Source organism: Podarcis cretensis, assembly GCF_951804945.1.
Source record: "Podarcis cretensis genome assembly, chromosome: 16".
In the NCBI taxonomy this organism is placed as follows: domain Eukaryota; kingdom Metazoa; phylum Chordata; class Lepidosauria; order Squamata; family Lacertidae; genus Podarcis; species Podarcis cretensis.
The window spans coordinates 33,322,052-33,338,446 of NC_137186.1; the positions used below are offsets into that span (position 1 = coordinate 33,322,052).

Consider the following 16,395-nt stretch of genomic DNA (forward strand, 5'->3'; position numbering starts at 1 on the left):
TGTTTGATTTTTAGAGGGCTGAACCTTTAGTTGGAATCAGACAAAGACAGAGGTTTCACGTGCTTTACATACCCCTGGCGTCTTTTGCAGAAGAGTATGGTGTACTGCTCCAGGCCTACTCGCTACGTCAATAGGATTTGAAGTCTGCAATGAAAGGAGAAGACAATAAATAAAAGTTCCACTGCTCCAGCCATGATTTAATGCGACCCTGTTAAAACAAAAAGCTTGTAAATATGCAAAGTTAGTTAAGTTTAGTATGGTAGCTTAGTATGTTTTTGTAGGTAGGGTTTCAGTTAAACGCCCTATGAGAAATCATACTTGCTATTTGGTGCTCGTGGACCTAAGCCTTAGGCCTGGATTTTTAGGCCTCTGTTGTAGCCAGGAGCACCTTCGCATAAGCAAAATGGGTTCGCGGGCTCTGTCCTTTTTTGGAACCTCCCAGCCTGGCCATTGTGATTCATGCTTTAGTTGACTGTTGTTCGGATTATTGCTAACAGCCTGTGGGACTGCCTCTGAAGAGACGTGGAAACTTTAGCTGGTTCCGAATTCTGCAGCCAGACTTCTTATGGGGTTGGGATATAGGACATGTGTTGTACTAACTCCTTTGGCTGCCTAGTTGCTGTCACTACATAAATAAGCGAGTGGCTCCTGAACTGGATGAATGTAGGGCTGCTTTTAATTCACTCTGTGTTGTTGCAGAATGTAAAAGGTAAAGGATCCATGACAGTTAAGTCCAGTCAAAGATGACTGGGGTTGCAGCGCTCATCTTGCTTTACAGGCCAAGGGAGCCGGCATTTGTTTTTCCGGGTCATGTGGCCAGCATGACTAAGCCGCTTCTGGTGCAACAGAACACCAGAAGCAGAGCAGCACATGGAAACGCTGTTTACCTTCCCACCAGAGCAGTACCTATTTATCTGCTTGCACTTTTTGGCGTGCTTTTGAGTTGCTAGGTTGGCAGGAGCTGGGACCGAGCAACGGGAGCTCACCCCCCTCGCGGGGATTCGAACCGCCGAACTTCTGATGGTCAAGCCCAAGAGGCTCAGTGGTTTAGACCACAGTGTCACCTGCGTCCCTTGTTGCGGAATGAGGTGCTCACAATAAATGATATGACTTGCTCAGTAAGTGGCAGAGCTAGGGACAGATCCTGTTCTGACCAAGGTGGGGATGAGAGGTGTTCTCACCCCCTGGCATGTTTAATTGGGTGCATAGTCTTTATCCTGAGAATCCCAATTGTAAAAGCTTTCAGTGCTCACGACTGTAGAGATCTTGGAAATATGGTAGAAAAGTGGAAACAGAGCGTATGATGGTAAATGCTTTGTGTGTCTGTGTCCCCAGCGTTCTGAAAGTTGACTTCTGAATAGGTTCATCACGGGATAGGGACCCATCATACTCTGCAGGATTGAACGGAAGCAATTTGCTGCCTCAGGCGGAACAGCAAAAAGCACCCTCAGAACAGTCAAGGAGTGCAGTAACCAAGGTCAGTTAAGATATTTAGGCAGCCGAGGCTGAACATCTCTCAAGCTCCTTTCCCCCTCCCTGGTGGTATCAATACAAGAACAATAATAAAAGTAAATAGCAATTTGCTGCCCTTTCATAACCCCCCAAGCAGCTGCCTCACGGTAATTTGTGCAACATTCAGTGCTCTTCCCTCAGTTACCATATAGCCACTGGCTAGAAACCAGGGATGTGAAACCTTTATTAGTCTGCAGGCCGCATTCCCCTTGTGTGCCACCTTCTGGGGGTCAGATGCTAAAGGGGGGGGGCAGAGGCAAAAAGCTGGTTGAGCAACCAATGCAAATCTTTGCTTTGTACAGTTCCAAATGTACAAAAGTTAGGGGTTTCTACACCCCACCCCACCTCTCATCCAGGTAAGCAGGAGGCCTGAGAGTTTGGGTGAGGGGTTTGTGGCCTAGGGTTGCACAGAGGTACAGTCCTAGGAAGGCTGCATCTGGCCCCAGACTAGAAGTTCCTCACCCCTGCTATAGACCCTTAGAAGCAGCCACATTCGTTTTGCTTTTTTTTTTCTCTTTTGGACATAAATATAATTTTTTTAAATGATTTATTTTAGCTGTCAGCTTTGGGTGGCAGAGCCCATTCTACATCTAAGTCATGGGTGTGTGCTACACTTTCTGGCTTCTTTGTGCAAAAAAGATTTTGCCTCATTAAAGGGAAATGAGCGCACATATTCTTGTGCATTCTTCTCTTCCTAGCAACAATGCTGCCCCTCCTTCACTGAAGACACATTTGCCTTTTATACATGTGAAATTGCACCACTGAGCTTGTACGTCCATTCGCCTTGGAACCTTGCTAATTTCCTCTATTATTTTAGCAGGAGCAATAGCTGTTTATGGATGCAACTGTGCATGTTTAAAGGCTGTTGTTTTGAAACTAGGGTTTTTTTAATAAAAAAAAGCCTGTAAATCTATGAGGAAATAGGAAAACCAGAAATCATACTATAGTGTACGATTGGATAGAACACCAAAAGGTGTTTTTTTTTAATTTTTTGCCTGGGGTGCAATTCTGCACAGTAGTTAACCAAGCCCTGAGGTTATACCTCCAACTTGGCGCGATCGGTCCCAGGAGAGCCCTGTCTTGGCTTGTTGGAGGGAATGGGGCTCTGAGCCAGCAATCAGTCTTTTCCTTCCCATGACACTGCACCTGTTGTTCTTCAAGATGAGTGCAGAAAGTTTGGCTAATTCCCTAGCTAGGCAGTTAACCGATTAAACAGGCCAAATTGCTGTCAGATTTCAAACAAGGAGGCTTAAGGAGCAACCTGCAAACATACTTCTGTAACTTAAGTATGAGAGGTCAAGGATGGTTTTAAAAGTTGAAAGAAAAAGAACAAAAGGACGCAACGAAAGAATCCTGAGTTGTGTGTGCAAAGGAGAGGGTGGGGGAGATTCTCCCATGAGCGGAAGGGCTGTCAGGCCCCTTTTGTGAACTGATGGGTAGGGAGGCAAAAATAACAGCTATGATGCATTTTAAGGTCACATCACATTAATAGTGTGAGTGATAGAGTGCCCTTTGGTCCTTCTGTCCCCCTGAAGACAGATGGAAATGCTTCCTTCGGCAAAGTAAATTGAATACTTTTGACCTTTTCAAGTTCTTAGCTCATGAGAAATGGCCTTTGGGAAAGTAGCTAAGAAGTTTGCAGTCAGGTTGGATTCATGTGGTGGGGATTTACATATGAGGCCTCGGGGAAGTGACATGAGAAGTGGGGAGGGAAACAAAAACAAACTCCTTGCTTCACAGGGCAAGGAGGACAGAATTCATTATGCCACGGTCAGCCACCGAATGCGTCTGTCATGATGATCTAGGGCTTAAGGCAGCCACATGGGAGGAAGAGGAAAGTTTGAGAAGAAAAAGGTTAGGATGATTTGTGTGGATTTCAGCTTTATCTTTTCTCCAAGGAGATGAATCATTATCGTTGCAAGTTGTGGATAATTTAGGTGCGTCCACATGCTCCCCATTCAGTCAAATATAGCAACACAATGTTGTAAATCTGGGGGACTGCTTTCCCCCTTGGGGAAGGTTCATGTGCTGTTAGAGAAGACTAGCCAATTTTGTTGCTATGCATCTCCTGTACACACAGTACAGCAAGGGGGTGAGGATCCTACAAGCTTGGGGCCAAACGCAGCTCTTGCTGGCCTTTGGGACTTCCCCCAGGCCATGTCACTGACTGCCCTGCTCTGTGTCCTCCTTGGGTGCTTTTGCCTAGTTGGGATATGTCTTTGAACCGAGAATGCAGCCTTCCACCCAAAGGCCGGTGTTACATTTCTTATTTGTCTGTCTTTTGCCTCTGGCCCCACTCACAGTTGATACATGCTCCCCACTCTGAAGGGTACCCATGAGGGAATGTGGCCCTCGGGCCAATAAAAGATCCCCCATCCCTATGGTACAGAATCGTTCAGAAATAATGTATCCACTGACTACATTCATACAACCAGCTGCCTCTGGTTGTTGGGAACTGGGGTGGGGTGGGGTGGGGGAACTCAAACTGACTAGATAAAAGCCCTAAAAGGCTGTCAGAGTTCCATCTATTTAAGAACACCAGTATCCCACCATTTCAGTTCAAAACTGAACCAACCAAGGCATCTTAATGCACATTTAGGCAAACAAGAAAACACAAGCCACTCTGGTGGAGTGACCACACGGGAGAGAAATGAGAGAAGAGCAGAGCAATAAGGCAGCACAGGTGGTGGGGGGGGAGTGGAGTGACCAAGGTGGCATGGAGCAGGGGAGCAGAAAGACCAGGGTGCATGGACATAACCCTAAATCAAGTACATAAATAGAAATACTTAACTAATTGAGATTCTGCCCCCCAAAAAATCAAAGCTTTGCCCCCCAACAGAAATCCTGGCTATGTCCATGCAAGGGTGCATGGGGGGTGGAAAGAGAAAATGAACTGGACAGGGTGGCAAGAGGGGAAGGTAGCCTCACAGGCGGCACCTTGACCAGGGTCCTTCAAACCTGGCAATAATACTGGGGTGGGGATTGGGGACCCACTCATCTTATCTGGACTGTTCTCATAAAATGGAGTCTCACAACGGCTGGAGCACGTTGCAGAAGAATATGGAAAACAGTGGTTGTCTTGGACCAATTTTATGAGGTGTGAAGAGGGTGGTTTTTCTGGTCAAATTCCTTCCTTCTAAATAGTGGCTTACGTGAAATTGCAAGAAATCCCTAGACCCACTCTATATTGCTGGTGTGCATCTAATGATGAAATCAAGCAGAAAACAGCAATCTGGAGCAAAGAACCGTGCAATCAGGCTGTGAAGCAGCCCACAAATTTGCAAAATTAATATATAAACAAGAAAATTAAAAATAGCAAAAAACTAGATTCAAAGTCCCAATGACTGCACTAGGTTTGCTGAACAACTGGTCTGACTTAGCATAAGATAGCTCCTTCCATGAAACAGCTTGGTAATAAAGACAAAAACCAAAGGATGACTATTGTCTAGTGCAGGGGTTGTCAACCTGGTCCCTACCGCCCACTAGTGCGTGTTTCAGGATTCTAGGTGGGCAGTAGGGGGTTCTATGGCACAAGCTGAATCCTCCTTCCATCGAGCACTGGTGGGCGGTAAGGAAATTTTACCATCAAGAAAGAAGCATTAGTGGGCGGTAGGTATAAAAAGGTTGACTACCCCTGGTCTAGTGCATTAGCTGTTGTCCTAAAGGTTTTGAAGCTGCTGTATTAACTGGCATTACTCCATCAAGAAATGAAGATCCCTGATTGAGTTAATCCAGTTGGTTCTGCAAGGAAGTGCAACCACAGTTGTTTGGAGGCATCCTCTTCCTCCAAACCCACAAAACTGAGTGGGGAAATGGCTGTACAAAGATCATCCCTTTGGGCACGCATCCTCCGCATGCCAGCAGAGGGTAAACAGGGTTACAACCAGTGAGGGACAGCTCAAAATCAGACCCACTGTGTCACAGCAAACAGAGCGTTGGATTAGGACCAGGAAAGCCTATGAACAAACCTCTGTTTAATCATAAGGCTCATTAGGTGACCTTAAGCAACTCACCATCTTTCAGTCTAACCAATCCTCACAGGCTTGCTATGGGGGGAACTGCCCCACAAGCTCCTTGGGCAATAAATGCACAGAAAGTTAGGTTAAGATCAGGAATGCTTTTGAATTCCCACTCATGTATGCAAGTTCACAAAAGAAAGGCTCCACCTGAACCCTAAGCTTATCATTCGAACTGCAGACTACATTTTATGTATATTTGCAACGCAGATAGTGAAGCTGCCTCTTTGGCAAATGCTCTTCCTTTTATCTCTGCATGGAGATATGTCTGCAGAAGCCGCTGGAGCTTTGGGGGGTTGCATTTCCTTGCCCTTCTAAAAATCTACAATCCTACACTACAATTCTATACCCACTTACCCAGGATTAAGTCCCACTGAATTCAGTGGGGTTTACTTTTTACAGCTCGGATGACATTGCTCATGTTTCTATAAAGAACTTTACAAATGGAAAGAAAGGAATCTCAAGCTTGGCACCATGAGAGCTTTTAAGCAACAAACGCTGTAAGAGAAACAGTAAAAACTAGCTGAGCCTACTACTACAACACCATTAGGGCCACCCTTCATGCTATATGTAAGTTTCTTTGTTTGCTAACTGGGTGGGGGGTTGCCAATGTTTAAGGGGTACAGGGTCACCCTCAGAAGCCTAAAGCTACTATGCTATTGATCTCAGCTCCCTAAAAAAAAATAAATCAAAAAAATCTCTGTTTTGTTTGTTGGGTTGTTAAGGGGTTTCTGCTATAGCAGTGGAGCAATACCACTGCTTTGGCCTGGCCCAGTTTCCAGCTCCAGAGCATGGAGTTATCTCTTTACACCAATACTAGAAGCCTTACTGCAGAATAATGTGGCCTTTTTCTTCTGCACAGCAATTTCAGAAGTTGTCCATTATGAGCTGTATTTTTGTGTTAATATAAACATGATATCCAGAATTTTAAGTATCAGTTGACATGTCTGCAAAACTGCTTCAGGATTTGAGTGTCTGCAAGAGACAACAGGGATGGGAACAGATAAGCCACACAGGCTAATCTGACTAAGCACATATTGCGTTTGCTTAAGTTCTAAAAAATCTTATTTGAAGCGTAGCACTCTCCTGATAAACAGCCAGCATCTACTCCAGCCCCTCCAAGCCACATTTATACAAAACAGTTGGGGCTGCCTACATTATTTTCACTTGGCTTCCCTATATGATGCTAGTTACCCAGTGGTAAGGGAAAGGCTAATTGCAAACAGAGGCTGCAGCTTAGCTGATCAGTTTCACAGATGGTGTAGTTTCTGCTGGTGAGTTTCATTGCAGCTGTCTGATGACCGATTTGAGAGTGGCTGCAGTTTCAGAACCATTTGGAACGCACAGTATCCTTTGCTGCAGAGGTGCAAGGGGGGAAAAGTTGGGTGGTAGGTGTCTGCATGGGCCCAAAGATTCGCCTTATATGTGCATCTGTGTGTTTTAAAACTGTCAACTGTACAGGCTGCATTTCAGTCTGTAATTCAGGCTCAAAGGCACTTTGTATAAAATGAAGCTTTGCATTCCCCATTCACTATAATGGGGAATGTAAAAATGGCTATGACACTTTCCTGTTTGACAAAAGTGGGTGAAATGTTTGCAGAGTTCTGAAGGGTTCTGCTTTGTTTTTTGGATAGAGCAAAGCAACTTAGGATTTAAAACAAAACAAAAACCTCTGAAAGGAATCTTTTAATTCTCCATGGATGTGCTTTAGCAAAATAAACGAACAAATCCAGACCCTCACACAGAACTGATGCACACCCTATTGTGTACCCATATGCAATGCAAAAAGCACCAAATGCACCATGCAAACAGACTGTGCACTATTTTTCCCCCATGTGCACACATCCAGAATTCTTACAGTGTATACACACAATAAAATACTCACATGAAGAAAAAGAGCTCCATTCCCCAAATACCTGCCTATAGAAAAAAGGTACTGCAAAGCAGCTGTGGAGCCCAATCCAGAAGCGATTGGGGAGACCTGCTTGCTGCCCACTAACATCACCCATGCAGCTTCTAGTACAGTGGTGCCCCGCAAGACGAACGCCTCACTAGACGAAAGGGTTTTCCGTTTTGGAGGCGCTTCGCAAAACGAATTTCCCTATGGGCTTGCTTTGCAAGACGAAAATGTCTTGCGAGTTCCTGTGGGTTTTTTCCCCTTCCCCCCCCTTTTCCTAAGCTGCTAAACCGCTTATCAGCTGATCCGCTGATAAGCCGCTTAACAGCTGATCGCTAAAAGCCGCTAAACAGCTAATAGTGCTAATCCGCTAAGCTGTCAATGGGCTTGCTTCGCAAGACGAAAAAACCGCTATACGAAGAGCCTCACGGAACGGATTAATTTCGTCTTGCGAGGCACCACTGTAAAATAATTGTGTTAGGTCATCACAGTCAATGCTTCCCCCAAATGACCCCCAATTCTCTTGCCACTTGCAAGAGAGGGGCTGAGTGCAATGACACATTCCTTTATTTTTTAAAGGCAGGTGTGGGGAACCTTTGGCCCCCCAGATTTTGCTGAACTACAACTCCCATCGCCCCTAGCATTGGCCATGCTTGTTGGTGATGATGGGAGATGCAGTTCAACAACATCTGGAGGGCCAAAGGTTCCCTGCTCCTGCTTTAAAGAATATGACTAGGGCAGAAGTAGGCAGTGTGGTACCCTTGAGATGTTGCTGCACTACAATTTCCACAGTCCTCAAACACGGGCCGATGAGAGAGACGGAGTCCAAAATATCTGGAGAGCACCACAATGGCTACCTGGGTACTAGGGAGACCTATGTCAGCAGCAGCAAGAGGTTCCACCTCCCTCCCTGAAAAAAAAATATGGGTAGGCCTTTAGGGAGCTACTTTCTTTAACTATCAAGCAAATTGCACAAGGGAAACAGATGTGCCTAGTGAAAATAATAATTTGATCAAGAAATACACGTGTGTTTATATTGCAGCTACATTTTAATCATGCTTTCTTTCGTATGGGCAACAACAACAAAAGTGAGCCTGTGGAAAAAATGAAACCATAATAAATTTGTACCTTCGGCTGAAATGCTCCCTGAAGTGACCCAAAAGGACCTGAATGTGGAAGCAGAGGTGGCATCCCAGGCATTGCTGGAGGATAGCTTGGAAAGAACTAGGAAGGGGGAAAGGGGCGTGGGAAGAGAGAGAAAAGGAGAGGGGTGATTACATTACAGATAACTAACAGATGTGAGAGACAAGTTTGGTGCAAATCGTAAGAACCTGTTCCAAAACAAAAATTACCAAATCAATTTCAACCCCTTTATTGGTTAGACGCTGGGGGAGCTTGCCTAACTCATGATTCCTTCAAGAGCTCATTTTTAACAAACGAACAACAAACCCACTTTAAATTTGCTGTATCGTTAAAGGAATATTCCATTTTCATGCACTCACTCATATCATATTTGCAAATATTTTGATTGCAAGCTTGGTGACCTGCTATCCAATCTCTAAAGAGATTTGTACTTCTGAGTAACTCGCAAGTCTTCTGCATTTGGCTGCTTCTGAGAGACTTGGTTTGTATCGAGGGTGAATTTACCCAGTGTGTTAAGCAGCTCCCAGCACTAAAATGAATGTGGCCTTTCTAGTGAAACACAAATGTTACCCTTACTGTGGATCAGGGGTGCGAAACCTTAAGCCAGGAGCCTAAATCTGCCTTTCTAGCTGGATGCTGGGAATCTCTATAAGCCTTGCCCCCTCCCGAGGTCACACCCCTCTGCACCCTAGAATAACAGAATTGAAGAGGTGGAAGGGATCACGAGGGTCCTCTAGTCCAACCCCCTGCCGTGCAGGAATCTTTTGCTCAACATGGGGCTCAAACTCGTGATCCTGAGATTAAGAGTCTCATGGTCTATCAATGGATAGAAGCACCCTCCTTGAGTGCTTCTGCCTTGCTGGAATGTGTCCTTGAACTATAATAATGCCTTTCATTTCCTGGATGGAGAGGTGTGTGTGTGTGTGTGTAGAAAACTACTCACTTTTGCATAGTTTTAATGCAGCCTATCATGTCACATGTATTGACCTGCCCACTTTGCCTCTTTCTCCACCCATCAACCCATCAATGTGATATTGCTCCTGGAAGGTTCCCTTTGACAAAATGCGTCTCTTGGGCTCAAAAGAGTTTCCTACAGTTCACCTACAAAATCCTTCATTGGAATCATGGCACCAGCAAGAGGTGTTCAGGAAGGGCTACCACAATCAGTGTGTGATATGAAGGACATATTGCATTAGCATTATACGATGCCCTAGACACCATCAAGGCAAGCTAGCTGTTGAACAAGAGTATTGCCTTATTCAGCTCGAGAGACCTAAAGAGAAGGATGCGGTGCTCTAAAGACTACACTCCCATCCTTAGACCAGTGTTTCCCAACCTTGTGCCTCCAGCTGTTTTTGAACTACAATTCCCATCATCCCTGACTAGCAAGACCAGTGGCAAGGGATGATGGGAATTGTAGTCCAAAAACAGCTGGAGGCACAAGGTTGGGAAACACTGGAGGCACAAGGTTAGGAAATAAGACAATGGAAGCAGGCCTGCTGTGTGCCGCTACTGTAGTTTATCCATATATTTTTTTGGTTTTATCTTCGGAGCATTAAGTGTTAGAAAATTGGTTGTTGTTTTTAACAAACAAAAGCAGAGATTCTCAGAATGAATTCTGTGTTTGGGATTGCTGTCCAACTGCACAGAACTGCACAGCTCTGCTTATGCACCTGATTATACAGCCTGAAACTTTTTGTAATGGTCTTGCTTTTGCCAGAGCAGGATGTCACTGTAGTAACAGCTGTCAAGCCTCTTTTCTACATACATATTTCAGGTGGGGTTGCCAGTCCTCAAGAAAGCATTAAATGCTTTCCTGGGGGGGGGGGGGGAGAGATATTTCCAATAGATGTCTATAAGAAGCAAAAGGTCCATGGGACAACGGATGCTCTTTTGAGAAGAATGGAAAGCTTTCATTTTTACCAGGGGGGGAAATTAGCCTCTGCTACCATTCTTAATTCTGCTATTATAGCTCTCCTGCAAAACATGCCACTTTAGCAAGTGTGAAAGCAGCCTGCTTGGGATCTTTAATCTTTATCTGCCTCCCAGTTACAAGGTAATTACCACAGTTGCCAACCATGAAGTCCACTATTATCAGCACACACTTTTAATTTTCCACAGTATGCGGTCCCAGAACGCTGCTTCTGATGCAGCAACTGATAAAAAGGAACAGCAGAGCAAGGGCAGGCAGTAAGTGTACCAACAGGCAAGCAATTCTAGAGTGTTGCTGAAAGGCTTGAATTCAGACACTATCCTTTATATCAGGATGACTGGCTGAAGAATCATGTTTAGCGTGAAAGCTCATTTATTTTTACTGTGACAAAACTGGCCCAATTAAAGAAACAACAACCAGACATGCCATTATTGCTTTTGCATAGAGTAGTCTCTGACACTAGCATGGCAGTGGCTGTTTGCATCATTTTTTGGCTTCTTATCAATGAGTGTTTTTGAAATGACAGGTGAGAAATCTTCTTTTTTAGGACTGGCAGGATATTTTGGTGTACAAGCTAGTTCCCATCTTGAGAGAAGATTTTGATAATGAGTTGTCACAATGTAGGGAAAGCTGATAACGTATTTCCATGTGGCATTCTGTTATGGTAACTGAACAGAACTGGACTAGACAGCAGTGGCTATGTGGAATGGATTCACAAATGTCTGAAAGAATCAGCTTAAGAAATAATTACAATGCATGGCTGTCATCTCAGAAAGAGCTATCAACTGGAATTTCACAAGTGTCTATTATGCCCATGGACCACTTTTGTTCAATCTTATAATTAGAGATTTACATATATAGTTTTATCAAATGTGCCGAGGATATAAAGCCAGGAGGTGGTGCATACACTATGGATGACAGAATCAATAATTCAGAACACCTACACTAAATTTGGAGAGAAAAAAGAGCCGAAAGCGACAAAAAAATCTTATAGACAAGTTACTGGAATTAGGCGAGCTATGTCCAGTAAATAAGTAACGAAAAATGCATAAAATGGAGAATAATGGTGACAGATCTATTCCTAGGGAATAGCAGTACTGAACAAGGCCAGCAGAGTTAAAATATATCCAATTTTAACTCTGCTGGCCTTGTCTGGTACCGAGCTTGTTCAGTGACTTGGTGCATGCCTGTTTGGTCTTCTAACACTTTCTAACTACAGGACAAAAGTGAGCCCCTTTACTTAGCCCTGGCTAGTCTACAGCTGATCTACTGTGTTATGCCTGAGTCACTAAATTTGAAGAAAGATGTATGAAGACTGGAAGACACTAGCTTAGTTCTCATTGTGGTGGTATAACAGGTGCTGGGCTGTAACACTTCAGCCTATAGCTCACATGATTCAGAACTCCTTCACGTCAAAGACTAGTTGCCAATGAGAAGGGTTCTAGCATAGTCTTCTTCTGGATATGTTAGTTTTTATATGTGCGGGGAATGCTTTTGGATGAAGAGGTATTCATGTGAGTTCCAGCTCAGAATCAGCAGTGGTATTGTACAGACACAGACTTAGCATTTCTTTTGCAATCCTATTCATAAGCAAGTTTCAATGGGCAATACTCCCAAGCAAATAGGTATAGGATTGTAGCCTGAGAAACAGGTGTCAGAAAGCAGCAACCAACACGGAATTAGAGGAAGAACATTTGATGAATGATTGAATTAAAGGAATTTTATGGTGTTATTGTAGTAGGTAAAAATAAACCTAAGGGAAGGGAATTCGCTTAAAAACAACAACACAGAGACAAGAGCTAAAGCTTGCTACATCAAATACATGCAAGGAAAGCCACCAGCAAGTTCAAACATAGAAACCAAAGCCAAATAAAAAATAAAAACCCAAACCCACAAATGCACTCACGTTGGAATGTCGAAAATAAGGGTTATCAAGTTTGGGAGCGTACTTGTCGAACTGGAAGAAAAAGAGAAATAACACAAAAACAAATGAGAATATATTTCTTCAGCACTGGGTTGCAATCTAAGCACAATGAAGCATGCTCCCAGGTGTACAGGATCCAGTTTAGCTAGTGGGTTTTTTTGGGGGGAGGTGGCAGTGGGGAGTTTTATTTTAAGGGCACATGTATATTTTCCAAACTTCACAGCCTCTTAAACCTGCACCTTTGCAAGGGGAAGCAGCAAGTTCAGGCATCTAGCACATAAATCTTTACCATCACCTACAAACTTCCTCAAGAAGCCAGTCAACACCCTAAATCATTTCTAAAAGTTAGATTTTATGATACAGCTGTATGTGCTGGAGCAGAACTCAAGCAGTCATCTCATTTTTTTAAATCACACAGCCCTTACTTAGCTCAACCAGCTCCTTGAAAAAAGGTGTAAGAAAGATCAGCCAGGATTGCAAGATCGATCCACCCACTGTGGATCTGCCCTGTTTTTTGTCCTGGCGTTTTGTCCCCTTGCACTGTGCACCTGACCTGTGCCCCCATCAGTATTCTTTCCATGCCCCGTGAAGAATGTGCACATTCCAATCTTAAGCAAAAGGGAGATGTGCTGGGGGAAGGCGCAGAATGGTGAGCAATGACCCCTTTGAAATGCCACTCGTTCAGCAAGCCAGCTGTTGTGTGCTCTCCTCCATACAGGAGAGCAGATTTGCAATTGTGTTAATTACAGTTATTACCGGAGTCATGTACCCTCCAGTGTAAATACTATAAATTACTAAAACACATGCAGCTGGCGGTTTCAACGCCACCCGCTCTGGCATTAGGATTAATAAACCCATTTAGTGGAATATAAGAAGATGGGAGCTCAAGCACAACAAAAGAGGGTGCGGCAAAGCTGTTTTCACTCTTTAGCTTGACATCAACAGGGCGTGGGTGGGCAGGAAGGGAACTCTATTTCCAGCAAGATCAGATATCAGGATTCTTAAACAACATGCCAGGCCTTCAAGGAAAAGTTCTGAGATTGCTTTATGAAAGAAGGGGAGTAGGGAGGTATTTGCACGTTGCTTAAACACCTGTGGATGGACATTGGGGGAGGCAGAAATCATTGTCCTGCAGTTAAGCGGATTAGAAGCAAACAATGTAGTCATACCATCAGCCAGTGTGGTAAAGAAAGGCAAGAAATGTCATTTCCTATGAGCTTGCCCCACAATGCCTGTTTTGGAACATTTGCTGCGTTCCTTCAGAAAGAGAGAAAATATTGAATCTTGCTTTATGCAATGTACCAAAAAAATAAAAAATAAACATTGCCTTGTGTGAAAAAAGGCTGTTTGGAGAATTTACAAAACTGAGAACAGCAGCAGTGGAAAAGGAACAAAACCAAATGGCATCGCTGTAAAACCTGAGAGCCAAGGAGGCAGGATTTCTGCAGGATTGTGACCCTGCTAAAGTTTTGTTGTCCCATCAAACAAACCCTTGCTGGAACGGCCAATGAGCTCTGAGAAGTTGGTGAAGGGGTGGAGCTTTCAGCCATGGGTGGATGGTATTATTTAAAAGCAACTTGAATGTTTCAGATATCCTGTCTGGGAAGAAACTGTAAAACAACCTTAAAGCCTGAAGAAGTCCCTCACGCTTGCCATAAGCAAGCATAGCCCATGTTGAAAAATTGGGTTGCCCAGTGAAATGTTGAGTTAGTGAGTGGGTGGTATAGCAATAGATGGCAATGATGCAAAAATATTGAAACCAAGCAGACCAGGCAAATTATAATGGCAAGGCAGGAGTCAACCAGTGTGGCCATAGGTTTATTGCATAATGATGTCGACCGCTCGTGTGTTAACAAAACAATCAATTTATTGAAATAAAAGCTATTTCCTGCCCTCTCAACTCTTACTTTCATAGAAGATTCTCGCTTTGCTGCGAGTCCTGCAAGATCTGCTTCTTGCTTTGCTGGCCTATTTCCACTTGGCCTGGGAAGGGTGGGGGCGAGACCAGCTACAGCAACTGCTGCTTCTGCTTCTGCTTAAGGGGCCAGAGACCATCCTACCTGTGAGTCCCGCAGGACCTGCTGCTCAGGATGCTATTGTATGTATTGCTGGGAGTTTTAGTTGGAGTCAATATTTAATTTTGGATATATTAAATTTCTGCTGTTATGAACTATGTGGGGATTGTTTGATTTTATTGTATACCTACTGAGCTGTTTCCATTTATTGTTTGTGACTATGAAAATGTTGCTGCGTTCTTCTAATTATGTAAATCTTTTCATGCCATAAGCCATTTTGAGCATGGTTTAACGATGTAAAGGTGGCATACAAATACACAGTGATGATGAAATTTTTATACACTGCCCTTTCTGTCACAGTCAGACATGCTTATATGTGGGGTGCCCTTCCCATCTTACTTTCAAGATATAAGCAGTGCTTTTTTTCTAAAAAAATGTTTAGGAGTATTCTCATTTTCCTACTCATATTAAATAATAATAATAATAATAATAATAATAATAATAATAATAATAATAATAATAATTTATTATTTATACCCCGCCCATCTGGCTGAGTTTCCTCAGCAACTTTGGGCGGCTCCCGAGTATTAAAAACAATACAGTGTTAAATATTAAAAACTTCCCTGAACAGGGCTGCCTTCAGATGTCTTTTAAAGATAGGATAGCTACTTATTTCCTTCACATCTGAAGGGAGGGCGTTCCACAGGGCAGGTGCTACTACCGAGAAGGCCCTCTGCCTGGTTCCCTGTAACCTTACTTCTCGCAATGAGGGAACTGCCAGAAGGCCCTCGGTGCTCGATCTCAGTGTCCGGGCTTAACGATGGGGGTGGAGACGCTCCTTCAGGTATACAGGACTGAGGCCGTTTAGGTCTTTAAAGGTCAGTATTACAATATTGTAATACTACCCCTCAATGAGGCCAAACGTAGATTCACAAAATGTTTGGGGGTATGCGTACTCCTGCGTCCCCCCCAGAAAAAAGCACTGGATATAAGAATATCCAATGCTTTTTTCTGGGGGGTGGGGGACGCAGGAGTAAGCATATCAATGCCCATGTTGCAATAAGTGTGTGAGAGATATGAAATCATGCCTGTATGTTCCCTCCCATATGCCCAGATGCTATTATGTCAGCTGCCTGAAACGCCTAAGAGGAGAAAATCAGAAACTTGCATGACCATCCCACATTACATGTCGCACCCCCTTCTCTAGAAACAGAGCTTGGCAAAAGGTTTGCAGAAAAGTAGCAGTGTGGTGGGGCCCATTGAGAAGAAGAAGCAGGTTGCAACCTACGGAAACTTACTGTACTAAATACTAGTTTGAAAACAGTGCAACTGAAGGTGGCAACTTTAAACAAACGCATCCGTCCAAGGATGCACTTTTCACAGAAAAGTGTCCGTCTCAAAGAGCTGGTGCTGGCATGGTTGTTTTGGCCAGAGGTGTCTCTACTTATCCTCACATTTTGGGAGGGAGTACGCACCAGGGGAGGTGCAGTGGGCGGCATCTGGGGCAGGCTGGATGGAAAATGGCTGAATGTGTGCTGGTGGGTGTGTTGGTGTTGGTGGGTGTGTTGGTGCTGGTGGAACTCCGCCCTCAGCAGCGGCACCGGGCCAAGAGAGGCACCGGTCCTGTCCGAACTCTGAACCAAAAAACGATTATTCAGCTCTTGCCTGAGCAGCTCGTGATCTAGAAGAGGGAGAGAGAGAGAGGGAGAGGGGACGGGGAAAAGACACAAGGGCACAACGGCCTGTGAGTTTCACAAAAGACGTAGAAGAAAAAGAGTCAAGATATTCACCTGGCATTCCCTGTTTCTGCAGGTCATGCTGTGGTGGTTTTCTACGTGAGGACTCATTGGTGGAGGTAAGAGAGATGCCTGTGACAAAGTACCAATCAGAATCCCCGAATGAGGCTGGCAATACATGATTGGTTGGTTGAATGATATCAACAGGCTGGTATCTAA

At 44.1% G+C, this 16,395-nt stretch overlaps 1 protein-coding gene across 12 annotated transcripts in view; it reads right to left on the minus strand.

Annotated features, from left to right (window-relative positions):
* Window positions 1-16,395, minus strand: part of FBRSL1 (fibrosin like 1) — an 827,250-nt gene that overhangs the window by 20,144 nt on the left and 790,711 nt on the right. For 7 of the 12 annotated variants that reach the window (XM_079956416.1, XM_079956421.1, XM_079956417.1 and 4 more), the window contains 4 exons: window positions 16,231-16,391; window positions 12,408-12,458; window positions 8,554-8,649; window positions 73-144 (listed from right to left, as the gene is read on the minus strand). In XM_079956416.1, coding sequence (XP_079812542.1) covers window positions 73-144; window positions 8,554-8,649; window positions 12,408-12,458; window positions 16,231-16,391 — 380 coding nt within the window. Of the gene's footprint in view, window positions 1-72; window positions 145-8,553; window positions 8,650-12,407; window positions 12,459-15,894; window positions 16,122-16,230; window positions 16,392-16,395 lie in introns of all 12 variants that reach the window. The other 5 variants (XM_079956418.1, XM_079956422.1, XM_079956414.1 and 2 more) reach the window with 2 other exon arrangements.